This window comes from Scyliorhinus torazame, chromosome 8 (assembly GCF_047496885.1).
Source record: "Scyliorhinus torazame isolate Kashiwa2021f chromosome 8, sScyTor2.1, whole genome shotgun sequence".
NCBI lineage: Eukaryota > Metazoa > Chordata > Chondrichthyes > Carcharhiniformes > Scyliorhinidae > Scyliorhinus > Scyliorhinus torazame.
The window spans coordinates 232,279,341-232,302,361 of NC_092714.1; the positions used below are offsets into that span (position 1 = coordinate 232,279,341).

At 45.8% G+C, this 23,021-nt stretch overlaps 1 protein-coding gene across 6 annotated transcripts in view; it reads right to left on the reverse strand.

Annotated features, from left to right (window-relative positions):
* The window catches only part of LOC140428447 (zinc finger and BTB domain-containing protein 46-like), a 105,942-nt gene extending 89,065 nt beyond the window's left edge, over nucleotides 1-16,877 (reverse strand). For 2 of the 6 annotated variants that reach the window (XM_072514908.1, XM_072514909.1), the window contains exons 1-2: nucleotides 16,734-16,877; nucleotides 6,042-6,156 (exon numbers count right to left, since the gene is read on the reverse strand). In XM_072514908.1, coding sequence (XP_072371009.1) covers nucleotides 6,042-6,100 — 59 coding nt within the window. In that variant the 5' untranslated portion in view covers nucleotides 6,101-6,156; nucleotides 16,734-16,877. Of the gene's footprint in view, nucleotides 1-6,041; nucleotides 6,157-16,683 lie in introns of those variants that run through there. The other 4 variants (XM_072514910.1, XM_072514904.1, XM_072514906.1 and 1 more) reach the window with 4 other exon arrangements.
* Between the last annotated feature and the right edge of the window lie 6,144 nt (nucleotides 16,878-23,021).

Consider the following 23,021-nt stretch of genomic DNA (forward strand, 5'->3'; position numbering starts at 1 on the left):
AGCCATTGTCCCTCTGACTGAGTGGGCACCCGAAGCTAAGTATAGGCTTTTAGTAATAGTGATAGTTTAGGTTGTAGAGTTTTATGCATGAGTAGATTTGACTGTGTGTAAATAAATGAGCATTGCTTTTGAACTTACTAACTGGTGTATCGAGTCTTTGATCAGTATTCGGTTTTGAACCTTGTGGCGGTGTCGAAAGATACCTGGCGACTCTGAGCAAACGTAATTAAACAGAGCCAAATTATGAGACAACAGCAAGTTAGCAACTGCTCCCGATCCCAAGTCACACACCATCCTGATATAATACTTTATCGCTGGTCCTTCACGGTGGCTAGATCTAAATCCTGCAATGTCCTTTCCAAGCAGTACTATGGGTGTACCAACATCGTTTCTTCGGCAATTGTTCAAGAAGGCAGCTCACCACCACCAACTTCTTGCTGGTCATTAATGCTGGCCTTGCCAGCAATACTCTCATCCCATGAAAGATTTGTTTTAAAGTCTCTTCCCACTACCTCTTGCACCCAGCTACCAAACCATCCAACAGCTTCCGAATGGAAAATAGATGGTCAACTGTGTTATCAATGCTCACTGTTAAAGCTAGCCTGATTAAACTATGTCACTGATGACCACTGAGTGACATGCGATAATCATGCCTAACACTTGGTGATTGCCCATATCCATGCATAATACATAAAATTCATGCAAAGTAAATCAAGCACACATACTACACTGGAAAGTTAACACTTGCATCATTTCTAAATTAATGTACTTTGAAGGACTGCAGTACTTTTTGGTTGCTCTAAACCATCTATGTTCTGGTGCAATTAACGATTAATGAAATTTTTAAAAAACGTATAATTAAAGGACGATTTAGCGAGGCCAATCCACCTACCCTGCACATCCCTGGGCCGTGGGGGCGAGACCCACGCAGACACGGGGAGAATGTGCAAACTCCACACGGACAGCGACCCGGGGCCGGGACCGAACCCGGGACCTCGGCGCCCCGAGGCAGCAGTGCTAACCACCGTGCTGCCCCTTATGACATTATTTTCAAGATGATTGTTTCTTTCCTGCTTTTCAAGTCCACACCTATCTCTCTTACTGTCTTCAGAAGGTATGCCTTTCCCTGTAGCATCAGATTACCTTTTTTTTCCCGTTCCGTATCCACTGGATTATCTTGAAAAACATTTCTGAAATATTTCCCTGTGAGGAACGATGCATAAATGGAGGACAGGAAATCACAGCCATGCCCAGTGGTGTAGCCACTTCCAGCAAGGATGCCTCGTTAAACATAACATAGAAACATAGGCCATTCGGCCCTTCAAGCCTGCTCTGCCATTCTTTCCTGGTCATGGCTGACCATCCAACTCAATAGCCTGTTCCTGCCTTCCCCCCATATCTAACAAATCAGATTGAATTTTGAGGAGGCGACTGTGAGTAATGAGGGCAGTGCGGGTTTAGTCTACCTGGACTTCAGTGAGGCTTTTGGTAAGGTTCTGCATGGGAGACTGATCAACAAGCAAAGAGCCCACGAGATCCAGGGAAATTTAGAGTGGCTGAAGATGATGGATGAAGGTTGTTTTGTGACTGGAAGCCTGTGTCCAGTGGTGTTCCGGAGGGATTGGTGCGGAGTCCCTTTTTGTTTGCAGTGTGCATTAATGATCTAAATGCAAATGTGGAGAGTATGATCAATAAGTTCACAGAGGATATGAAATTTGGTGGTGTGGTAAATAGCGAGGTTTAGACTACAGGATAATATAGATAGGTTTTCAGATGAGCAAAACAGTGGCAAATGGAATTAAACCCTGAAAAGTGTGAGGTGGTGCATTTTAAGAGGACTAACAAGGCAAGGAAATACACAATGAACGGTAGGACAATAGGAAGTACAGAGGACCAGAGAGACCTTGGAGTGCCTGTCCAAAAATCCCTAAAGGCAGCAGCACAGGTAGACAAGAAGGCTAATGGGTTACTTGACTTTATTAGCCGAGGCATAGAATATAAGAGCAGGGAGGTTATGATGGAGCTATATAAAATATCGTTCGGCCACAGCTGGAGTACGGGTCGCCACATCAGAGGTAAGATGTGACTGCACTAGAAAGATTGCAAAGGGGTTTCACCAGGATGCTGCCTGGGCTAGAGCACTTTAATAATAATAATAACCTTTTATTGTCACAAGTATAAAGTTACTATGAAAAGCCCCAAGTCGCCACATTCTGGCGCCTGTTCGAGTAAGCTGGTACAGGAATTGAACCCGCGCTGCTGGCCTTGTTCTGCATCACAAACCAGCTGTCTAGCGCATTGAGCTAAACCAGCTCATTAGCTATGAAGAGAGGTTGAGTAGGCTTGAATTGTTTTCCTGAGAGCCGAGAAGGCTGAGGTGGGGGGGGGGGGAATCTCATTGAAGGATAGAGATAGGATAGGAAGAAACTTGCCCTCTTAGTAGAGAGATCAATAACCAAGGGGAGGCAGTGGTGTAGTGGTATTGTCGCTGGACTGCTAATGCAGAAGTCCAGGGTAACGCTTTGGGGGATCTGGGTTTGAATCCCCCCAGTGCAGATGGTGGATTTAGAATTCAATTTTTTAAAATCTGTAATTAAAAGTCTAATGATGACCATGAAACCATTGTCTATTGTCATAAAAACCCATCTAATTCACTAATGTCCCTTAGGGAAGGAAATCTGTCATCCTTACCTGGTCTGGCCGACTTGTGACTCCAGACTCACAGCAATGTGGTTGACTCTTAAATGCCCTGAGGGATGGCCAATAAATGCTGGCCGAGCCAGCGATGCCCAAATCCCATAAACAAATAAAGAAAAAAAGATTAACGTGAACAAGTAGGAGATTTAGAGGGGATTTGAGGAAAAACTTTTACACCCAGAGGGTCGTGAGTATCTGGAACTCAGAGCCTGAAAGGAGGTGGAGGCGTGAACCCTCACATTTAAGAAGCATTTAAATGAGCACTTGAAACACTGTAACTACAAGGCTATAGACCAAGTGCTGGAAAATGGGATTATAATAGCTCGTGCTTGATGGCTGGCAGGCATGATGGGCCACAGGGCCTCGTCATGTGCGGTAAAACTCTTTTGACTCTCCGCCTTTGATAGCAGTTGATTCCACCTAGAAAGCAACTGTGGACTGACTAATCTAGAACAAGTCTGAGGTGATGTCCATAAATGTAAGTTTCCTAAAGGTAGTCTCATCTTAACTGCAAGCACGCTGTAATTCTTAATGAGCAGCAAAACATTCATTTGTAGCTCTCACTGCAACAAAATGTTATTCCACTTCCAGTATCAGATGTGGAGATGCCGGCGTTGGACTGGGGTGAGCACAGTACGAAGTCTTACAACACCAGGTTAAAGTCCAACAGGTTTGTTTCGATGTCACTAGCTTTCGGAGCGCTGCTCCTTCCTCAGGTGAATGAAGAGGTATGTTCCAGAAACACATATATAGACAAATTCAAAGATGCCAAACAATGCTTGGAATGCGACCATTAGCAGGTGATTAAATCTTTACAGATCCAGAGATGGGGTAACCCCAGGTTAAAGAGGTGTGAGTTGTGTCAAGCCAGGACAGTTGGTAGGATTTCGCAGGCCAGATGGTGGGGGATGAATGTAATGCGACATGAATCCCAGGTCCCGGTTGAGGCCGCACTCATGTGTGCGGAACTTGGCTATAAGTTTCTGCTCGGCGATTCTGCGTTGTTACGCGTCCTGAAGGCCGCCTTGGAGAACGCTTACCCGGAGATCAGAGGCTGAATGCCCTTGACTGCTGAAGTGTTCTCCGACTGGAAGGGAACATTCCTGCCTGGTGATTGTTGCGCGATGTCCGTCCATTCGTTGTCGCAGCGTCTGCATGGTCTCGCCAATGTACCACGCTTCGGGACATCCTTTCCTGCAGCGTATGAGGTAGACAACGTTGGCCGAGTCGCACGAGTACGTACCGCGTACCTGGTGTGTGGTGTTCTCGCGTGTAATAGTGGTATCCATGTCAATGATCTGGCACGTCTTGCAGAGATTGCCATGGTAGGGTTGTGTGGTGTCGTGGTCACTGTTCTGAAGACTGGGTAGTTTGCTGCAAACAATGGTTCGTTTGAGGTTGCGTGGTTGTTTGAAGGCAAGTAGTGGGGGTGTGGGGATGACCTTGGCAAGATGTTCATCGTCATCAATGACGTGTTGAAGGCTGTGAAGAAGATGACGTAGTTTCTCCGCTCCGGGGAAGTACTGGACGACGAAGGGTATTCTGTCGGTTGTGTCCCATGTTTGTCTTCTGAGGAGGTCGGTGCGGTTTTTCGCTGTGGCGCGTTGGAACTGTCGATCGATGAGTCGAGTGCCATATCCCGTTCGTATGAGGGCATCTTTCAACGTCTGTAGATGTCTGTTACGCTCCTCCTCGTCTGAGCAGATCCTGTGTATACGGAGCACTTGTCCATGGGGGATGGCTTTTTTAATGTGTTTAGGGTGGAAGCTGGAGAGGTGGCGCATCATGAGGTTATCCGTGGGTTTGCGGTAAAGCGAAGTGCTGAGGTGACCATCCTTGATGGAGACGAGTGTGTCCAAGAATGCAACTGATTTTGGATATGACGAAGAATCACTGAAACGACTACACGATGACATTAATAAGTTCCATCCAACCATCAGACTCACCATGGACTACTCTCCAAAATCAGTTGCATTCTTGGACACACTCGTCTCCATCAAGGATTGTCAACTCAGCACTTTGCTTTACCGCAAACCCACGGATAACCTCATGATGCTCCACTTCTCCAGCTTCCACCCTAAACACCGACCTCCTCAGAAGACAAACATGGGACACAACCGACAGAATACCCTTCGTCGTCCAGTTCTTCCCCGGAGCGGAGAAACTACGTCATCTTCTTCACAGCCTTCAACACGTCATTGATGACGATGAACATCTTGCCAAGGTCATCCCCACACCCCCACTACTTGCCTTCAAACAACCGCGCAACCTCAAACAAACCATTGTTTGCAGCAAACTACCCAGTCTTCAGAACAGTGACCACGACACCACACAACCCTGCCATGGCAATCTCTGCAAGATGTGCCAGATCATTGACATGGATACCACTATTACACGCGAGAACACCACACACCAGGTACGCGGTACGTACTCGTGCGACTCGGCCAACGTTGTCTACCCCATACGCTGCAGGAAAGGATGTCCCGAAGCGTGGTACATTGGCGAGACCATGCAGACGCTGCGACAACGAATGAACGGACATCGCGCAACAATCACCAGGCAGGAATGTTCCCTTCCAGTCGGAGAACACTTCAGCCGTCAAGGGCATTCAGCCTCTGATCTCCGGGTAAGCGTTCTCCAAGGCGGCCTTCAGGACGCGCGACAACGCAGAATCGCCGAGCAGAAACTTATAGCCAAGTTCCGCACACATGAGTGCGGCCTCAACCGGGACCTGGGATTCATGTCGCATTACATTCATCCCCCACCATCTGGCCTGCGAAATCCTACCAACTGTCCTGGCTTGACACAACTCACACCTCTTTAACCTGGGGTTACCCCATCTCTGGATCTGTAAAGATTTAATCACCTGCTAATGATCGCATTCCAAGCATTGTTTGGCATCTTTGAATTTGTCTATATATGTGTTTCTGGAACATACCTCTTCATTCACCTGAGGAAGGAGCAGCGCTCCGAAAGCTAGTGACATCGAAACAAACCTGTTGGACTTTAACCTGGTGTTGTAAGACTTTGTACAGTAAACATCAGTGCACAGCTATCATGTTTACTCTGCCACACAACTGATTGTTTCTGACAAGAGATCACTGCAGAACCTATTTTTCACCTTAAAACATTGTGGTCATCTGGAAGGAGGTTTGTGCATTTAGGAAATGGATATCAGAGGCCTATTTGGTAGATTTGAATTAACAGAGGATAATGTTTAGATCACGTTTAAATATGATCAGATCTTTCCTGGTTTTTTGCACTTTTCCTCCTTTGAAAAGGATTGTCATTAAGCTTAAATAATCATTACAACTTTTGATGTAGTTTAACTTGTTTTTGCTTACTGTCTTTCTTTGTCTCGCTGTCCCTCCCCTTCATCAACGTAGTGCCAGTTCCTCCCCATTTTGTCCCAGGATTGTTCACGATCTCCCAGTGCTTTTAAATGAAGAGGAATCCTACCTGCAACCAAACAGCTAATTAGCAAATATCTCATTACTCTATACATGAACACTATTAACGGAATGTCATTAGCAGCCAGGAACAAAGTAGCAAAAAAGCTGAGTAAACTACAGTTTCATTTAAAGACCAAATTTGGACATTGGTCCACATAATAAGAAACATTTTAACAATGAACATGAAATGCAACCACATTATTCGTTGCTCCGACCTCATTTGATATATCTGCCACTATTTGTTTTAGTATCAATGTAAAGCATAAAAAATGAAAATTAGACCATAAAAGTCTAACAGCAGCAAAGACAGATAATGAACAGGGCTACGGGAACGGGAAAGTGTAACTTCTATCTAAAAATAAGTGACACTTTATTGCCTCAATGTAATCTTTTGGGAAGGCAACAATTTACCAATCTTTGCAAATTATAATTAGTGCAAACAATGTATAATCTTGGATATTTGTATATTAAACTTTACAACTGAAAATCAGCCTTCCGTGGTGACATTAATTGTGCTTCCAGCTGCAAATCTGTCAGCAGCACACCATTCAAATCCACATCTAAAGTAAGTTTCATCCATTTATAAGACTAGTAGTGAGAGTCTGAGTAAAAGTGAGGTCTTTGGGCATTGGAGGAAAAGGAAAACGTCTCCGTTGATTGGAGTCATATCAACCAGCACGTGGGCAGCACGGTAGCATAGTGGTTAGATAGTTTTTTCACAGCTCCAGGGTCCCAGATTCGATTCCCGGCTTGGGTCACTGTCTGTGCAGAGTCTGCACGTTCTCCCCGTGTCTGCGTGGGTTTCCTCCGGTTTCCTCCCACAATCCAAAGATATGCGGGTTACGTGGATTGGCCATGCTAAATTGCCCTTAATGTCCAAAAAAAAGTTAAGTGGGGGTTGCGGGATAGGGTGGAGACGTGAGCTCGAGTAGGGTGCTCTTTGTAAGGGCCGGTACAGACGCGATGGGCCGAATGGTCTTCTGCACTGTTGATTCTATTATTCCAAGGGAAGATGGTTGTGGTTATTGCAGGCCGATTGTCCTGTGCCCTTGGACATCACTGCAGGAGATCCTTGGGGAGGTATGCTGGGCCGAACCATCTTCAGCTGCTTCATTAATGAGCTTCCTTCCATCACAAGGTTGGAAGTAGTGAAGATTGCAGTGTTTAATCAACTCAACTCCTCCAATAATGAAGCAATCCATGCCTGCACACAGCAAGACCTGAATAACATTCAGACTTGTCTGACAGATGGCAAGTAACATTTGCCCACAAGTGCCAGCCAATGACCATTTCCAACAAGAGGGAAGCTAACCAGCTCCCTTGACATTCAACGGCATTATCACTTAATTAACATCCAGGGGGTTACCATTGACCTGCTAACACCTGGCGAGTTACCATTGACCAGAAACTTAGCTGCACCAGCTGTATAAATTGTGTTGTTAGGTCAGAGATTGCAAATTCTGCAGCAGGCATCTCACCTCCTGGCTCACCAAAGAGCTGACGAGGCTCAAGTGAAGAGTATGATGAAATATACTCTTGCCTAAACAAGTGCAATTCCAACAACTCTCCAATCTTGAAACCATACAGAATAAAGCAGCCTGCTCAATTGGCACTCTATCCACAAACGTAAACATTCACCATTTCCACCAATGGTGGAAGGTGGCTGCAGTGTACACATCTACAAGATGCACAACAACTTGCAAGACTCCTTCCTCACCAATCTCTTGAATCTGTGACCTACACTAACTACCGAAAAGGACAATGGCAATAGCAGAAGGTGCATGAGAACATCACCACCTGCAAGCTTCCCTCCAAGTGATTCACTATCTTGATTCACTATCTCGGGGCTGGTTTAGCACAGGGTGAAATAGCTGGCTTTTAAAGCAGACCCAGACAGGCCAGCAGCACGGTTCAATTCCCGTACCAGCATCCCCGAACAGGCACCGGAATGTGGCGACTAGGGGCTTTTCACAGTAACTTCATTTGAAGCCTACTTGTGACAATAAGCGATTTTTATTTTTCATATGGATATATATTCAGCCATTCCTCCACTATTGCCAGTTAAAATCCTTGAATACCCTTCAGAGCAGCACAATGGATGTAACTACATCATATGAATTGCAGTTTTTCAGAAAGAGAACTCGCACCGCCTTCTCAAGGCCAATTAGGGATGGGCAATAAATGCTAGCCTTGCCAATGACAGCCATAATCCACAAATACAGTATTAATTTTTCTCCAAATTATTTCAGCATTCTTGCCTCCACTACCTTATTCACTAAGAACGGTATGAAAAGACTTCCTGATGTCAATTCTGAACAGGAACTTTGCCACCTTGTCCTACTGTTAGAAGCTGAGCTTGATTAGTGTTTCAGAACCATTTTCTACCCCCTGACCACAATACTCGTGGGTGCGAGCTCTCACTAGAGTTTCAACATCACTTCCTCATGACTTTCACTCCAATCTTTTGGCTACTTAGTGGAGAAAATCTAATGCAGAATACTCAGTATTGCACGACAATGATTGGTCATGATAAGCACCAAGTTATGTAAACAAATAATTTTCAATTTCCTCCTAAACCAGATTAAAAGCTCACTACTTTGCTCACACTTTCTTAAATTACTGAAACAGCAGTTATCAAAGAAGTCAGTATAAGTCATATTTTGACTTTCCAGAGTCAGATTCCATGGGTCCAATTTGTGCAAACCATTAAAACATTACAATTAAATGGCCCAAATATCACTCAGTTGGTATGCAATAAATACATTCCACAAAACATGACCATCCACCTATTAATGGAATTCTTCCCTAAATTTCATTTTGGAATTCAGGCGTTTTTCTGCTCTGTGCATTTCAAGAATTGACTCATTGGTACTTTTATTCCGTGATTGAGTTGCATCCAATGGAAGGCAAACAGTTCATGGTTTTGTCATTCATTTTTCTGATATGTACAGAGAAGGCTATCCTTTGATGCTCACAATATGCTTAATTTTCATGAAGTGAATTTTTCTGTATCATTCCACGGATAAAATGAAAAGATACTCAACACTTTCCATAATTTCAGTCGTACAATTGGGAATATAGATTCCACCACTTATTGCAGGAGAGTTTCTGGGACTGTGATTTGCACTACTTGACAGAATTTACCAGAATTTTTAATTCTGACATTGCCATCGCATGTCACAAACTTATCAGTGTCATTTGATCCACCCACATTGAAGAGGCTGGAACTCAAGAAGGAGTGAGCAACTCATTACAAGGAGAAAATAAAATTTCTTCAGGGATTATACCAGTCATTATATGACATATAGAATCTCCATTTGCACAATTCTTTCCACATTGTGGCAAACCTCATGAAGTTGAGAGGAACAGAAATTGGAAACAAGAAAACCAGTGGCCTTTTCCATTCCGAACAACTGGCAGTATAAACCATGCGAAAATATGAATTGTGCAAGATCACACTGCAACACTCCAGAGAATGCCAAAGTAGAAGAAACGATAGGATGTGTAGGTGGATTTAATGAAAGAGAACCTTTAATGAGGTGCACATTTGTAAGTAAGCCATTTTTGTCCAAAATAAATGGAGCACTTAGATGCTGTGACCAGCAACTTTGAAACTGACATTACTTCAAATGAAGAGTTTTTGGTCAATATAAATATGCCCATTTTAAACATAGACCTTTTAGGTGTTAATTGAATTCTCATTGTTCCAATCCTCCCTTATCACATACCAAAACAAACAGTGACACAATAATTCCTCCCTCATTACAAGTCCAACATAACTCATTTCAACAACCATTTATAGTTTTCAGCATGATAGAAGAAAGGGTTTGAAATGTTCGTATAACCCAAGGGTTTACTGGCATGACAATAGGCACATCTTTGCTATTGTCTCACTAAGTAGCTGAACTATCTTTCTTCTCTGCTTTTCAATACAAAAGCAGTAATTTATCTGCAGCACAGTTCGTTGGGCGTTAGTCACCCTGCTGTAACTTGCCAAAAGGCCGCCCTCTTGGTGCCCACACAAATATCAAGAGATCATTTGGCCTGGAAGAAAGGTCAAGCTCAAACTTGGACTTGCTCAACACCTTTGACAGGAGTCACTTGGTCTGCACTTTTCAACATTGCATTGGGTGGTGCATTTATAACTGAGCTATTGGGAGAGTTGTTACCTTTAACAATTTTCACCATATTGGAACAAAGTTTAAAAATAAGGCACAGTATATCAATGCTCAATTTGTCTACAAATCTGTGAAAGTAGAACACCATTAATAATTACTAATGCAATCAAACTGCTTGTGTTTATTTTCTAGTTCTCATTGAAAACTGTTTCACCAACTTCCTGTTATAAAGCTACAAATTACTTGAGGGCATCTAAAGTTTAGTCGCAGAGTAAGGCATCGGTCCAAAGGAAATGCAGCTAACCTTCGCCCGCCTCCACCCAACCCAGAATTTTATCTGTATTACTGTCAATACGCTGCAGAAAAAAAACAACATGCAGAGCCAGGCTCTCAGCTTCAACATTTATCACTTTTTATACCAAACACATAAAAGCACAAAACAGGTTTTGAGTCCTTTGTGTACCCTGTCACAATTCCTTAAAATTAAGCTTTTCAGTTACAAGTGGTCATTATTTTGAGTTGGGTTGCTGTGGTGGTGGGGGGAGGGAGGGTGGGGTATATGTGTGTGTGTCAAAGGATGAATCGTGTGGGGGAGGAAAACAGAACCAAAAGAGAGGAAAGAGAGCCAGGTTTCAGGCTGATGAATGCAACCCAATAACCTCTGCTGGGACATGCGCACACACACAGAGATGTTAGATGTGGACAGAATTAGGCTCAAATTTGGTGTAGTTTATTCTTTCCTCCCTCACTCCACTGTTGAAGCAGCATGCTAACACTCAGTGCCTTGGCTCATTTGACGTAAGCCAAGTTGGGCAGGGGACTGGGGGCTTGCCAGAACACACGTAACTGTACCCCAGCCTGAGTCACTCCGTTCAGAGGGATGAAGAAAGTGCCCGCATGGACTAGTTCCACAGCTTGCCATTTGATTCGCGCCAAGGCAATATTCAGATTTATCCTCGCATTCTAACATATAATTGAAGTTACATATCACCGTAATAGTGGGTAGCACATATGTTATCCATCGGTCTCTTCAGGAAACGCTTGAAAAACAAACAATGAGATATCACTGGACTGGGCACCTAAAACCTTTATCCATTTTGTCGGCAACACATATGCAGCCCTTTTCCTCCATATTAAATGTTACATCATTTCAGGACAATGTATGGCAAAGCAATTCCAGAATTGGGATTTAACTTTTTAGACTTTAATACAGTTTGAGCTGTCAGACACAAGGTCTCAAGTTCTATTTAAGAAGAATTTCTGTTTAGAAAATATCAAGCTTGTAGAATATGGTTGGGGAAACAGGATATATTTGAATTATGTGTAGCAATCACATAACATAATCATGCCTAACTGCAGGCTACCATATAGTTAGAGCTGAATGATGAGACTATCATTCCCTCGTGTATAGAAAATTCCTTCAAAATTACCAATACAACTATCAAAAGAGATGCATTAAATTTCATATACACAGACATATCTAGTTGATTTAAGGATATCTAACTTGAGGTCATAGAATCACTACAGTGCAGAAAAAAGCTATTCGGCCCATCGAGTCTGCACCGACCCGCTCGGAAAGAGCACCCTACCTAGACCCACTCCTTCATCCTATCGCTGCATACCCATCTAACCTTTTTGGATATTAAAGGGCAATTTAGCATGGCCAAAGCACCCAACATGCACATCTTTGGACTGTGGGAGGAAACCCACGCAGACACGGGGAGAATGTGCAAACTTCACACAGCCACCAGAAGTCGGAATCGAACCCAGGTGCAGTGGGGCAGCAGTATACAAACTTGGACATGGATTTCACTTCACTGTAATGACACCCGGACTTCGAAGGGTCACTGAAGTGTGCGTAAATAAGTTAGATCACGATACTGTATGTCTTAACATTTCTTAAAGGTCGCAAAATGAAAGAAGATATGTGATTTACTTCAGACTTAACTGCTCCATTTTCCTTTAATCCTCTACAAATAGGTTTTTTTAAATTTTTCTGCACGAGATTACCAAAATTTCATGTGAGACACAATGCTTTGTTGCAAAGTCTAATACATTTATTTGTATACATTGGAAACATTTGTTTGCATATGGAAATATAAATTTACATTTGGCTAATAAATTTATGAAGTGCTTATAATCACGTCCTTACAAGTTGGAACACTCGAGTGCTCAAGAGTGATTTTAAAACAGATTTGGAAGAAAGATCACATCCTAGATTCTCCCTGAATATTCCTGTTGCTCAAATGAACAGCAGGAACCCATAAGCAGCACTCATCCCAAATTTCAAATAATATATTGTCTTTTTAATACAAGTTCACATTGTTGGCAGTCCCAAACCACACCATGTAAAAACTAAAGCTAAAAGAAAACTTATTATTTCTTCAAAAGGTTCCCATGATCAGTTTAAGTGCTAAACCGTCAGTTAGCAGGGTGCTCGCTTAGTGGGTGTTCCAGTCATAATGGCTTCCTCCCGCACTCCATCGATTTTGAACAGGAAATTTATAATGGGAAACTCCCACTTGCACACAAATTTTTTTTAAATTACCACAAAATCCCCAAGTGGCATAAGATTCTGGGCAAGAATTGGTATATCTTACTGCTTTAATTTTAAGTAGACAAATTTCCAGCTCTGCAGCATCACCAAAGAGATAGCAAAATTCCATGGCCAGTATGATACATCATTGCTCACTATCGAGATTCTCTCAGAGATAATGGCATTTAACATTTGAAGCTGTGTCACAGCTTGACACGAGTCAAAGCATAGAAGTGTGGACAATGAGCACAAATTAAGTTGAGGTGTGCTTGTCAGAATTTACACTACTCTTAGAAGTATAACTGAAAAGGAGGCACTATTTGTTGTCTGAATGTGCTCACTTCCAAAACAATAGGGGGCCTGCATTCTCAACCTGCCCCTCGTCTGAGGTCTGGTTAAATCACCACCAGTCAGCTCTCCCCCCTCAAACAGGAAAGCAGTCTCTGGTCATCTGGGGATTGTGACTTTACGTAGTCAAGTACAACAGACTAGAACACTCAAATCAAACTATGATGATTATTACTAAAATATCTCCAAGCCATCTTATTTCAGCGAGCTGTTGTGATTATTAACTTGTCTTTAATACAATTAACATTTCCAATACGTGATAGTCATGGATTAAATAATGTGTTGCTGCGATGCAGAAATATCTGAGACAGAACTTCAGAATGCAGCATACACCTTAATTTATATTGTGAAAGGGCAGCATGGTGGCCTAGTGGTTAGCACAGCTGCCTCACGGCGCTGAGATCCCAGGTTCGATCCCGGCTCTGGGTCACTGTTCGCGTGGAGTTTGCACATTCTCCCCGTGTCTGTGTGGGTTTCACCCCCACAACTCAAAAATGTGCAGGGTAGGTGGATTGGCCACGCTAAATTGCCCCTTAATTGGAAAAACTAATTGGGTAATCTAATTTTTTTTTAAATTATATTGTGACGGGGCGGCACAGTGATTAGAACTGGGACTACGGCGCTGAGGACCCAGGTTTGAACCCCGAACCCTGGGTCACTGTCTGTGTGGAGTTTGCACATTCTCCCCGTGTCTGCGCGGGTTTCACCCCCACAACCCATAGATGTGCAGATTAGGTGGATTGGCCACGCTAAATTGCCCCTTAATTGGAAAAAAAATAATTGGGTACTCTAAATTTATATATATATTTTTAAAATTATACTGTGAAAACTATGTTCAACAGCCAATACCACTGATAAGAACAAGTTGGAACTATAGAAAAGGGCAGTAAAAAGATTGACAGTATTTGAACAAAAATGTAATTGAGGTTTTCATTGCAAAAACATTTAGAATGCCTTTGTTCAAATACTCCGCATCCCAAACATATTTCCCCATCCGCCTTATCTAAGAGCATTACCGGATCACAAAACAACTCTCATTCTACCCATTTATTAATTTGGGCCAAACATCTGTTCCTCTAATTGGGCAACACAAATATCTACCCAATTTTCTCACAAATAACTCAGAATAAAATAGGTAGATTTACAGAACTTCACAATGTTTTAAATATCGGCACCAATTTACAGCCTTTCTTCTGAAAAATGATCCATGAGACTAGCTTCAGGATCTCCTCATGGCCTCCCAAGCTCCCAGACCTCTGGTGGCTTGACCATATGGTATTTTTGTTAACTACAACAGACCAAATAACACTTGAATTTTGTGATGGAGTTTCGCAACTTCTTTATGTTTAGAATGAAACAAAATGCCCATGGATGCAAATTAGTGTAGCAGATGCTGCATTTAGTAACATCTATTTCACCTATTGACTCGGCCTTCTGATGTGGAGCACAGATCAATATTGTTGGCACAGATGTATTGTTGGCAGTAGGATCCTGGATCTAATCTGAAATCTTACACCAATTCTGCTGAACGAAGTATTTTTACATTTTCCATCTTGACCACCAGTTCCTCAAACCATAATTTCCCTTAAAAATAATCACCACATCCCATCTGTGAGAAATTTGTGTGTTGTTTCTTGGAACAGGTAATCATCTGTACATTTGTACAAAAAAAGTGATACCATGTACTAAGTCAACAAAAAAATACAGAATGATATTCACTGCTAACTTCCAACTCTGCAAAAACAACTTTTATGATGTTTTATTTGGACAGATTGCTAATCAAGTATAAATGTCTTTGATTGGAATGTTAGTTAAAATTACCTGTTACACATTCTACAAAGGATCGTCATTATGAAAATTTAGAATCACAACAGAGGCCAGCTCTTGCATAAAGTGAATAGCCGAGAAACATGTTTACACAAAACATCAACTGGAATTAAGCATATTTCACTCGTTATTTCAGGGCCCAATGGAGAAATGTTTCAAAGAATGGGGAAACCCTTTCTGGGACATCTCTGCTCTCACTGGAAACTCCAACCAGGAAGTGGTTGAACAGGACTGCAACTGTCTCCACAGCTCTGTTTGTGTGCATGAACTGCTGGAGCACACTTGCACCAACAGAATGGAGGATGTGGGCAAACACCCCAGCTATAACCGGTAGCCAATGTATAAGGTTTCCCTACCCAAGTGGAAACCCCCCCCACTAAATGGACTTGGGGTTCTTCTCAATATTTCATTTAACATACCTGAATATGAAAATCCATCCGAAATTACTGTATTTTTAAAAAAGAAACAAACCTGGCTAAAGTGGATGCTCTTTAAGGTTCTGACAAAATCAATACTCTCCCCTTTCTTTACACAGATTGATCTGCTCAAAAATCTCCAATTTATTTCACACCTCCAACATATGCAGGTTTCTTTCTCTGGTACGAATAATCCAGTTGGTGTGAACACCATGTAATAGGTGCCCTACCCAGTTAGGCTGTGCTATATATTTTTAAAATCCCACACTTGAATCGAGAAGGTTAACAAGTTTAATATTTCGTCAAGGTTTAACCTGAAGGAAATCGGAAGATTCGTGCAACTTGGGAGAGGCAAGCGGTAAATCATTTAAAGACTTCTTCTGTATTGGTATCACAGCCTGGAAAGCAGTGCCGATGTGCGGACGTACATCCACCTAACTTCAGTCTCCACATGGGAAGCACCCGGGCCACAAGCTGTGTGGGATGCACTCCGCTCCACCGGGCTACCTGTTACAGAAATCCCACCTTCTCAACAGCCAGCGTTTAAAGGACGAGGATTGCAATCCGACTCGCCCTCCTGTGTACATATCAGCCACCGATCGGAAGCAGCACATGGGCGAAAATTCATGTGCACCGACTGATAGTTTACACCGCCAACTCTCGCTCTCTAGTTTCGCGGAATAAAATGGGGCTTTTATCCCAAGGAAGTTGGCCGTTTCCACCCCCCCCCACCCGAGGATAACCGTTAGAAACGGGAATCGGATCATCAAACGGGCCGAGATCCGCCTCCCAGGAGCAGACGGTTAAGCGGTGTTGCTACTTTAAATCGGGGTTATTGGTTTAATCTCTAACGCCCCCCCCCCCCCACCCCTCCCCAGGCCCACCGCCAGCAACTCCCTCCGGACAAAGTCAGGCTCGAGTGGGAGACAATACCCGGGCAGGCCGCGGACTCGGCCTCAAGCCGCGCTCTCCCCGCACTTTTCAGACCGTCTCAACCCTTCTCCCCCGGCTTGAGCCCGCGTCGTGTGTGTGTGTGTGGGGGTGGGGGGGGGGAAGAGAGCTGAGGGGAGAGTTGGCTCCAGCTCGGCCCGGGGCCAATTGGGGGCTTTTTTGGAGCCGGGAACAGGCGTTGACGCAGCAGGAATGGAGTCGGGGCCTCTTTCCCCCCCCCCTTCCCCATCCCCCCACCGGCCCCGAGGCTCAGGCTGCACTCAGCCCGGGTCCAAACCTTTCCACCCACCCACCGCCAGCAGGGAAGCAAAACAACACACAGTCAAAATTAAAAATACCATTAAACAAAGTCTCCCAGGCGAATGGGCGAGCGCCGCCCAACACTCACCGATGAACCCATGTATGTGTGCAGCAGCGGAAAGGGCCCCGAAACCAGTCACTCCAGCACAACAGGGGGAAAAAATGATCCCTATAAACTGCCTCCTCCTCTCAGCCCTGAGTAACCAGGAACCTGCTCCCCCACCCCCCCCTCGCCAGCGGAAACCACAGCCTGGTATTGTGGGTAAGGCATAGACCCACCCCTGCCTGTTTCAACTCAATCTCACAAACACAACAGCCCCTGTCTGCTTCACCTCAAACTCACAAACACAACAACCCCTGCCTGTTTCAACTCAATCTCACAAACACAACAACCCCTGCCTGCTTCACCTCAATCTCACAAACACAACAGCCCCTGCCTGCTTCAACTCAATCTCACAAACACAATAACCCCTGCCTGCTTCAACTCAATCTCACAAACACAACAACCCCTGCCTGCTTCAACTCAATCTCACAAACACAATAACCCCTGCCTGCTTCAACTCAATCTCACAAACACAACAGCCCCTGCCTGCTTCAACTCAATCTCACGAACACAACAGCCCCTGCCTGCTTCAACTCAATCTCACAAACACACAGCCCCTGCCTGCTTCAACTCAATCTCACAAACACAACAGCCCCTGCCTGCTTCAACTCAAACTCACAAACACAACAGCCCCTGCCTGTTTCAACTCAATCTCACAAACACACACACAAATACAACACCCCTGCCTGCTTCAACACACACACACGCACAAATACAACACCCCAGCCTGATTCAACTCAATCTCACGCACACAACAGCCCCTGCCTGCTTCAACTTCAATCTCACACACACAACCCCTGCCTGCTTCAACTCAATCTCACACAAACACAACAGTCCCTGCCTGCTTCAACTCAGTCTCACACACACAACAACCCCTGCCTGCTTCAACTCAATCACACCCACCCACACAAAAATACAACACCCCTGCCTGCTTCATCTAAATCACACACACACACACAAATGCACAGTCCCTGCCTGCTTCAATTTTTTTTTTAAATAAATATTTTATTGAAAATTTTTGGTCAACCAACACAGTACATCCTTTACACAATATTATAACAACACAAATAACAATGACCTATTTTATAAACAAAAAAATGAATAAATAATAAATAACAAAAATGAAAACTAACCCTAATTGGCAACTGCCTTATCACAAGTAACACTCTCCAAAAATATAATTTAACAGTCCAATATAGAATTATCTGTAGCAACGACCTATACATATTATACAGTATATATTAACAACCCTGAGAGTCCTTCTGGTTCCTCCTCCACCCCCCCCCCCCTCCCCCGATCCTGGGCTGCTGCTGCTGCCTTCTTTTTTCCATTCCATCAATCTTTCTGCGAGGTATTCGACGAACGGTTGCCACCGCCTGGTGAACCCTTGAGCCGACCCCCTTAGAACGAACTTAATCCGCTCTAGCTTTATAAACCCTGCCATGTCATTTATCCAGGTCTCCACCCCCGGGGGCTTGGCTTCTTTCCACATTAACAATATCCTGCGCCGGGCTACTAGGGACGCAAAGGCCAAAACATCGGCCTCTCTCGCCTCCTGCACTCCTGGCTCTTGTGCAACCCCAAATATAGCCAACCCCCCAGCTTGGTTCGACCCGGACCCCCACTACTTTTGAAAGCACCTTTGTCACCCCCATCCAAAACCCCTGTAGTGCCGGGCATGACCAAAACATATGGGTATAATTCGCTGGGCTTCTCGAGCACCTCGCACACCTATCCTCCACCCCAAAAAATTTACTGAGCCGTGCTCCAGTCATATGCGCCCTGTGTAATATCTTAAACTGATCAGGTTTAGCCTGGCACACGAGGACGACGAGTTTACCCTGCTTAGGGCATCTGCCCACAGCCCCTCCTCGATCTCCTCCCCCAGCTCTTCTTCCCATTTCCCTTTTAGTTCATCGACCATAGTCTCCCCTTCGTCCCTCATTTCCCTATATATATCTGACACCTTACCATCCCCCACCCATGTCTTTGAGATCACTCTGTCCTGCACCTCTTGTGTCGGGAGCTGCGGGAATTCCCTCACCTGTTGCCTCGCAAAAGCCCTCAGTTGCATATACCTGAATGCATTCCCTTGGGGCAACCCATATTTCTCGGTCAGCGCTCCTGGACTCGCGAACTTCCCATCCACAAACAGATCTTTCAGTTGCGTTATTCCTGCTCTTTGCCACATTCCATATCCCCCATCCATTCCCCCCGGGGCAAACCTATGGTTGTTTCTTATCGGGCACCCCCCCCAAGGCTCCAGTCTTTCCCCTATGCCGTCTCCACTGTCCCCAAATCTTCAGTGTAGCCACCACCACCGGGCTTGTGGTGTAGTTCCTCGGTGAGAACGGCAATGGGGCTGTCACCATAGCCTGTAGGCTAGTCCCCCTACAGGGCGCCCTCTCTAATCTCTTCCACGCCGCTCCCTCCTCCTCTCCCATCCACTTACTCACCATTGAAATATTAGCGGCCCAATAATACTCACTTAGGCTCGGTAGTGCCAGCAACCCCCCCTACCCCTGCTACGCTGTAAGAATCCCTTCCTCACTCTCGGGGTCTTCCCGGCCCACACAAAACCCATGATGCTCTTTTCAATCCTTTTAAAAAAAGCCTTCGTGATCACCACCGGGAGGCACTGAAACACAAAGAGGAATCTCGGGAGGACCACCATCTTAACCGCCTGCACTCTCCCTGCCAGTGACAGGGATACCATATCCCATCTCTTGAAATCCTCCTCCATTTGTTCCACCAACCGCGTTAAATTTAACCTATGCAATGTGCCCCAATTCTTGGCTATCTGGATCCCCAGGTAACGAAAGTCCCTTGTTACCTTCCTCAACGGTAGGTCCTCTATTTCTCTACTCTGCTCCCCTGGATGCACCACAAACAACTCACTTTTCCCCATGTTCAATTTATACCCTGAAAAATCCCCAAACTCCCCAAGTATCCGCATTATTTCTGGCATCCCCTCCGCCGGGTCTGCCACATATAGTAGCAAATCGTCCGCATACAAAGATACCCGGTGTTCTTCTCCTCTAAGTACTCCCCTCCACTTCTTGGAACCCCTCAACGCTATCGCCAGGGGCTCAATCGCCAGTGCAAACAATAATGGGGACAGAGGGCATCCCTGCCTTGTCCCTCTATGGAGCCGAAAATATGCAGATCCCCGTCCATTCGTGACCACGCTCGCCATCGCGGCCCTAAACAACAGCTGCACCCATCTAACATACCCCTCTCCAAAACCAAATCTCCTCAACACCTCCCACAAATAATCCCACTCCACTCTATCAAATGCTTTCTCGGCATCCATCGCCACTACTATCTCCGTTTCCCCCTCTGGTGGGGCCATCATCATTACCCCTAACAGCCTCCGTATATTCGTGTTCAGCTGTCTCCCCTTCACAAACCCAGTTTGGTCCTCGTGGACCACCCCCGGGACACATTCCTCTATTCTCATTGCCATTACCTTGGTCAGGATCTTGGCATCTACATTTAGGAGGGAAATAGGTCTATAGGACCCGCATTGTAGCGGGTCCTTTTCCTTCTTTAAGAGAAGCGATATCATTGCTTCAGACATAGTCGGGGGCAGTTGTCCCCTTTCCTTTGCCTCATTAAAGGTCCTCGTCAATACCGGGGCGAGCAAGTCCACATATTTTCTATAGAATTCGACTGGGAATCCATCCCGTCCCGGGGCCTTTCCCGCCTGCATGCTCCTAATTCCTTTCACCACTTCTTCTACCTCCATCTGTGCTCCCAGTCCCACCCTTTCCTGCTCTTCCACCTTGGGAAATTCCAGCCGATCCAAGAAGCCCATCATTCTCTCCCTCCCATCCGGGGGTTGAGCTTCATATAATTTTTTATAAAATGTCTTGAACACTCCAGTCACTCTCTCCGCTCCCCGGTCCATCTCTCCTTCCTCATCCTTCACTCCCCCTATTTCCCTCGCTGCTCCCCTTTTCCTCAATTGGTGTGCCAGCAACCTGCTCGCCTTCTCCCCATATTCGTACTGTACACCCTGTGCCTTCCTCCATTGTGCCTCTGCAGTGCCTGTAGTCAGCAAGTCAAATTCTACATGTAGCCTTTGCCTTTCCCTGTACAGTCCCTCCTCCAGTGCTTCCGCATATTGTCTGTCCACCCTCAAAAGTTCTTGCAGCAACCGCTCCCGTTCCTTACTCTCCTGCTTCCCTTTATGTGCCCTTATTGATATCAGCTCCCCTCTAACCACCGCCTTCAATGCCTCCCAGACCACTCCCACCTGGACCTCCCCATTATCATTGAGTTCCAAGTACTTTTCAATGCACCCCCTCATCCTTAGACACACCCCCTCATCTGCCATTAGTCCCATGTCCATTCTCCAGGGTGGGCGCCCTCCTGTTTCCTCCCCTATCTCCAAGTCTACCCAGTGTGGAGCGTGATCCGAAATGGCTATAGCCGTATACTCCGTTCCCCTCACCTTCGGGATCAACGCCCTTCCCAGCACAAAAAAGTCTATTCGCGAGTAGACTTTATGGACATAGGAGAAAAACGAGAACTCCTTACTCCTAGGTCTGCTAAATCTCCACGGGTCTACACCTCCCATCTGCTCCATAAAATCTTTAAGTACCTTGGCTGCTGCCGGCCTCCTTCCAGTCCTGGACTTCGACCTATCCAGCCCTGGTTCCAACACCGTATTAAAATCTCCCCCCATTATCAGCTTTCCCATCTCTAGGTCCGGAATGCGTCCTAGCATCTGCCTCATAAAATTGGCATCAACCCAGTTCGGGGCATATACGTTTACCAAAACCACCGTCTCCCCCTGTAGTTTGCCACTCACCATCACGTATCTGCCCCCGTTATCCGCCACTATATTCTTTGCCTCGAACATTACCCGCTTCCCCACTAATATAGCCACCCCCCTGTTTTTCGCATCTAGCCCCGAATGGAACACCTGCCCCACCCATCCTTTGCGTAGCCTAACCTGGTCTATCAGTTTCAGGTGCGTTTCCTGTAACATAACCACATCTGCCTTAAGTTTCTTAAGGTGTGCGAGTACCCGTGCCCTCTTTATCGGCCCGTTCAGCCCTCTCACGTTCCACGTGATCAGCCGGGTTGGGGGGCTTCCTACCCCCCCCTTGTCGATTAGCCATCCCCTTTTTCCAGCTCCTCACCCGGTTCCCACGCAGCTGTATCTCCCCCAGGCGGTGCCCCCCCGCCCATCCCCTCCCATACCAGCTCCCCCCTCTCCCCAGCAGCAGCAACCCAGTAATTCCCCCCTCCCACCCCCCCCCGCCCCGCTAGATCCCCCGCTAGCGTAATTACTCCCCCCATGTTACTCCCAGAAGTCAGCAAACTCTGGCCGACCTCGGCTTCCCCCCGTGACCTCGGCTCGCACCGTGCGACGCCCCCTCCTTCCTGCTTCTCTATTCCCGCCATGATTATCATAGCGCGGGAACCAAGCCCGCGCTTCTCCCTTGGCCCCGCCCCCAATGGCCAACGCCCCATCTCCTCCACATCCCCTCCTCCCCCCATCACCACCTGTGGAAGAGAGAAAAGTTACCACATTGCAGGATTAGTACATAAAACTCCTCTTTCCCCCCTTTTTAACCCCCCTCTTCGCCCCCCACATTCGCCCCACCACTTTGTTCTTTTTAATAACCCGCTCATTCCAGTTTTTCTTCCACAATAAAAGTCCACGCTTCATCCGCCATCTCAAAGTAGTGGTGCCTCCCTCGATATGTGACCCACAGTCTTGCCGGTTGCAGCATTCCAAATTTTATCTTCTTTTTATGAAGCACCGCCTTGGCCCGATTAAAGCTCGCCCTCCTTCTCGCCACCTCCGCACTCCAGTCTTGATAAATGCGGATCACTGCGTTCTCCCATTTACTGCTCCGAGTTTTCTTTGCCCATCTGAGGACCATTTCTCTATCCTTAAAACGGAGGAATCTCACCACTCTGGCTCTGGGAATTTCTCCTGCTCTCGGCCCTCGCGCCATCACTCGGTATGCTCCCTCCACCTCCAACGGACCCGCCGGGGCCTCCGCTCCCATTAACGAGTGCAGCATCGTGCTCACATATGCCCCGACGTCCGCTCCTTCCGCACTTTCAGGAAGACCAAGAATCCTCAGGTTGTTCCTCCTTGCGTTGTTCTCCAGTGCCTCCAACCTTTCCACACATCGTTTCTGATGTGCCTCATGCGTCTCCCCGTCTTCACCACCAGGCCCTGTATGTCGTCCTCATTCTCGGCTGCCTTTGCCTTCACGACCCGAAGCTCCCGCTCCTGGGTCTTTTGTT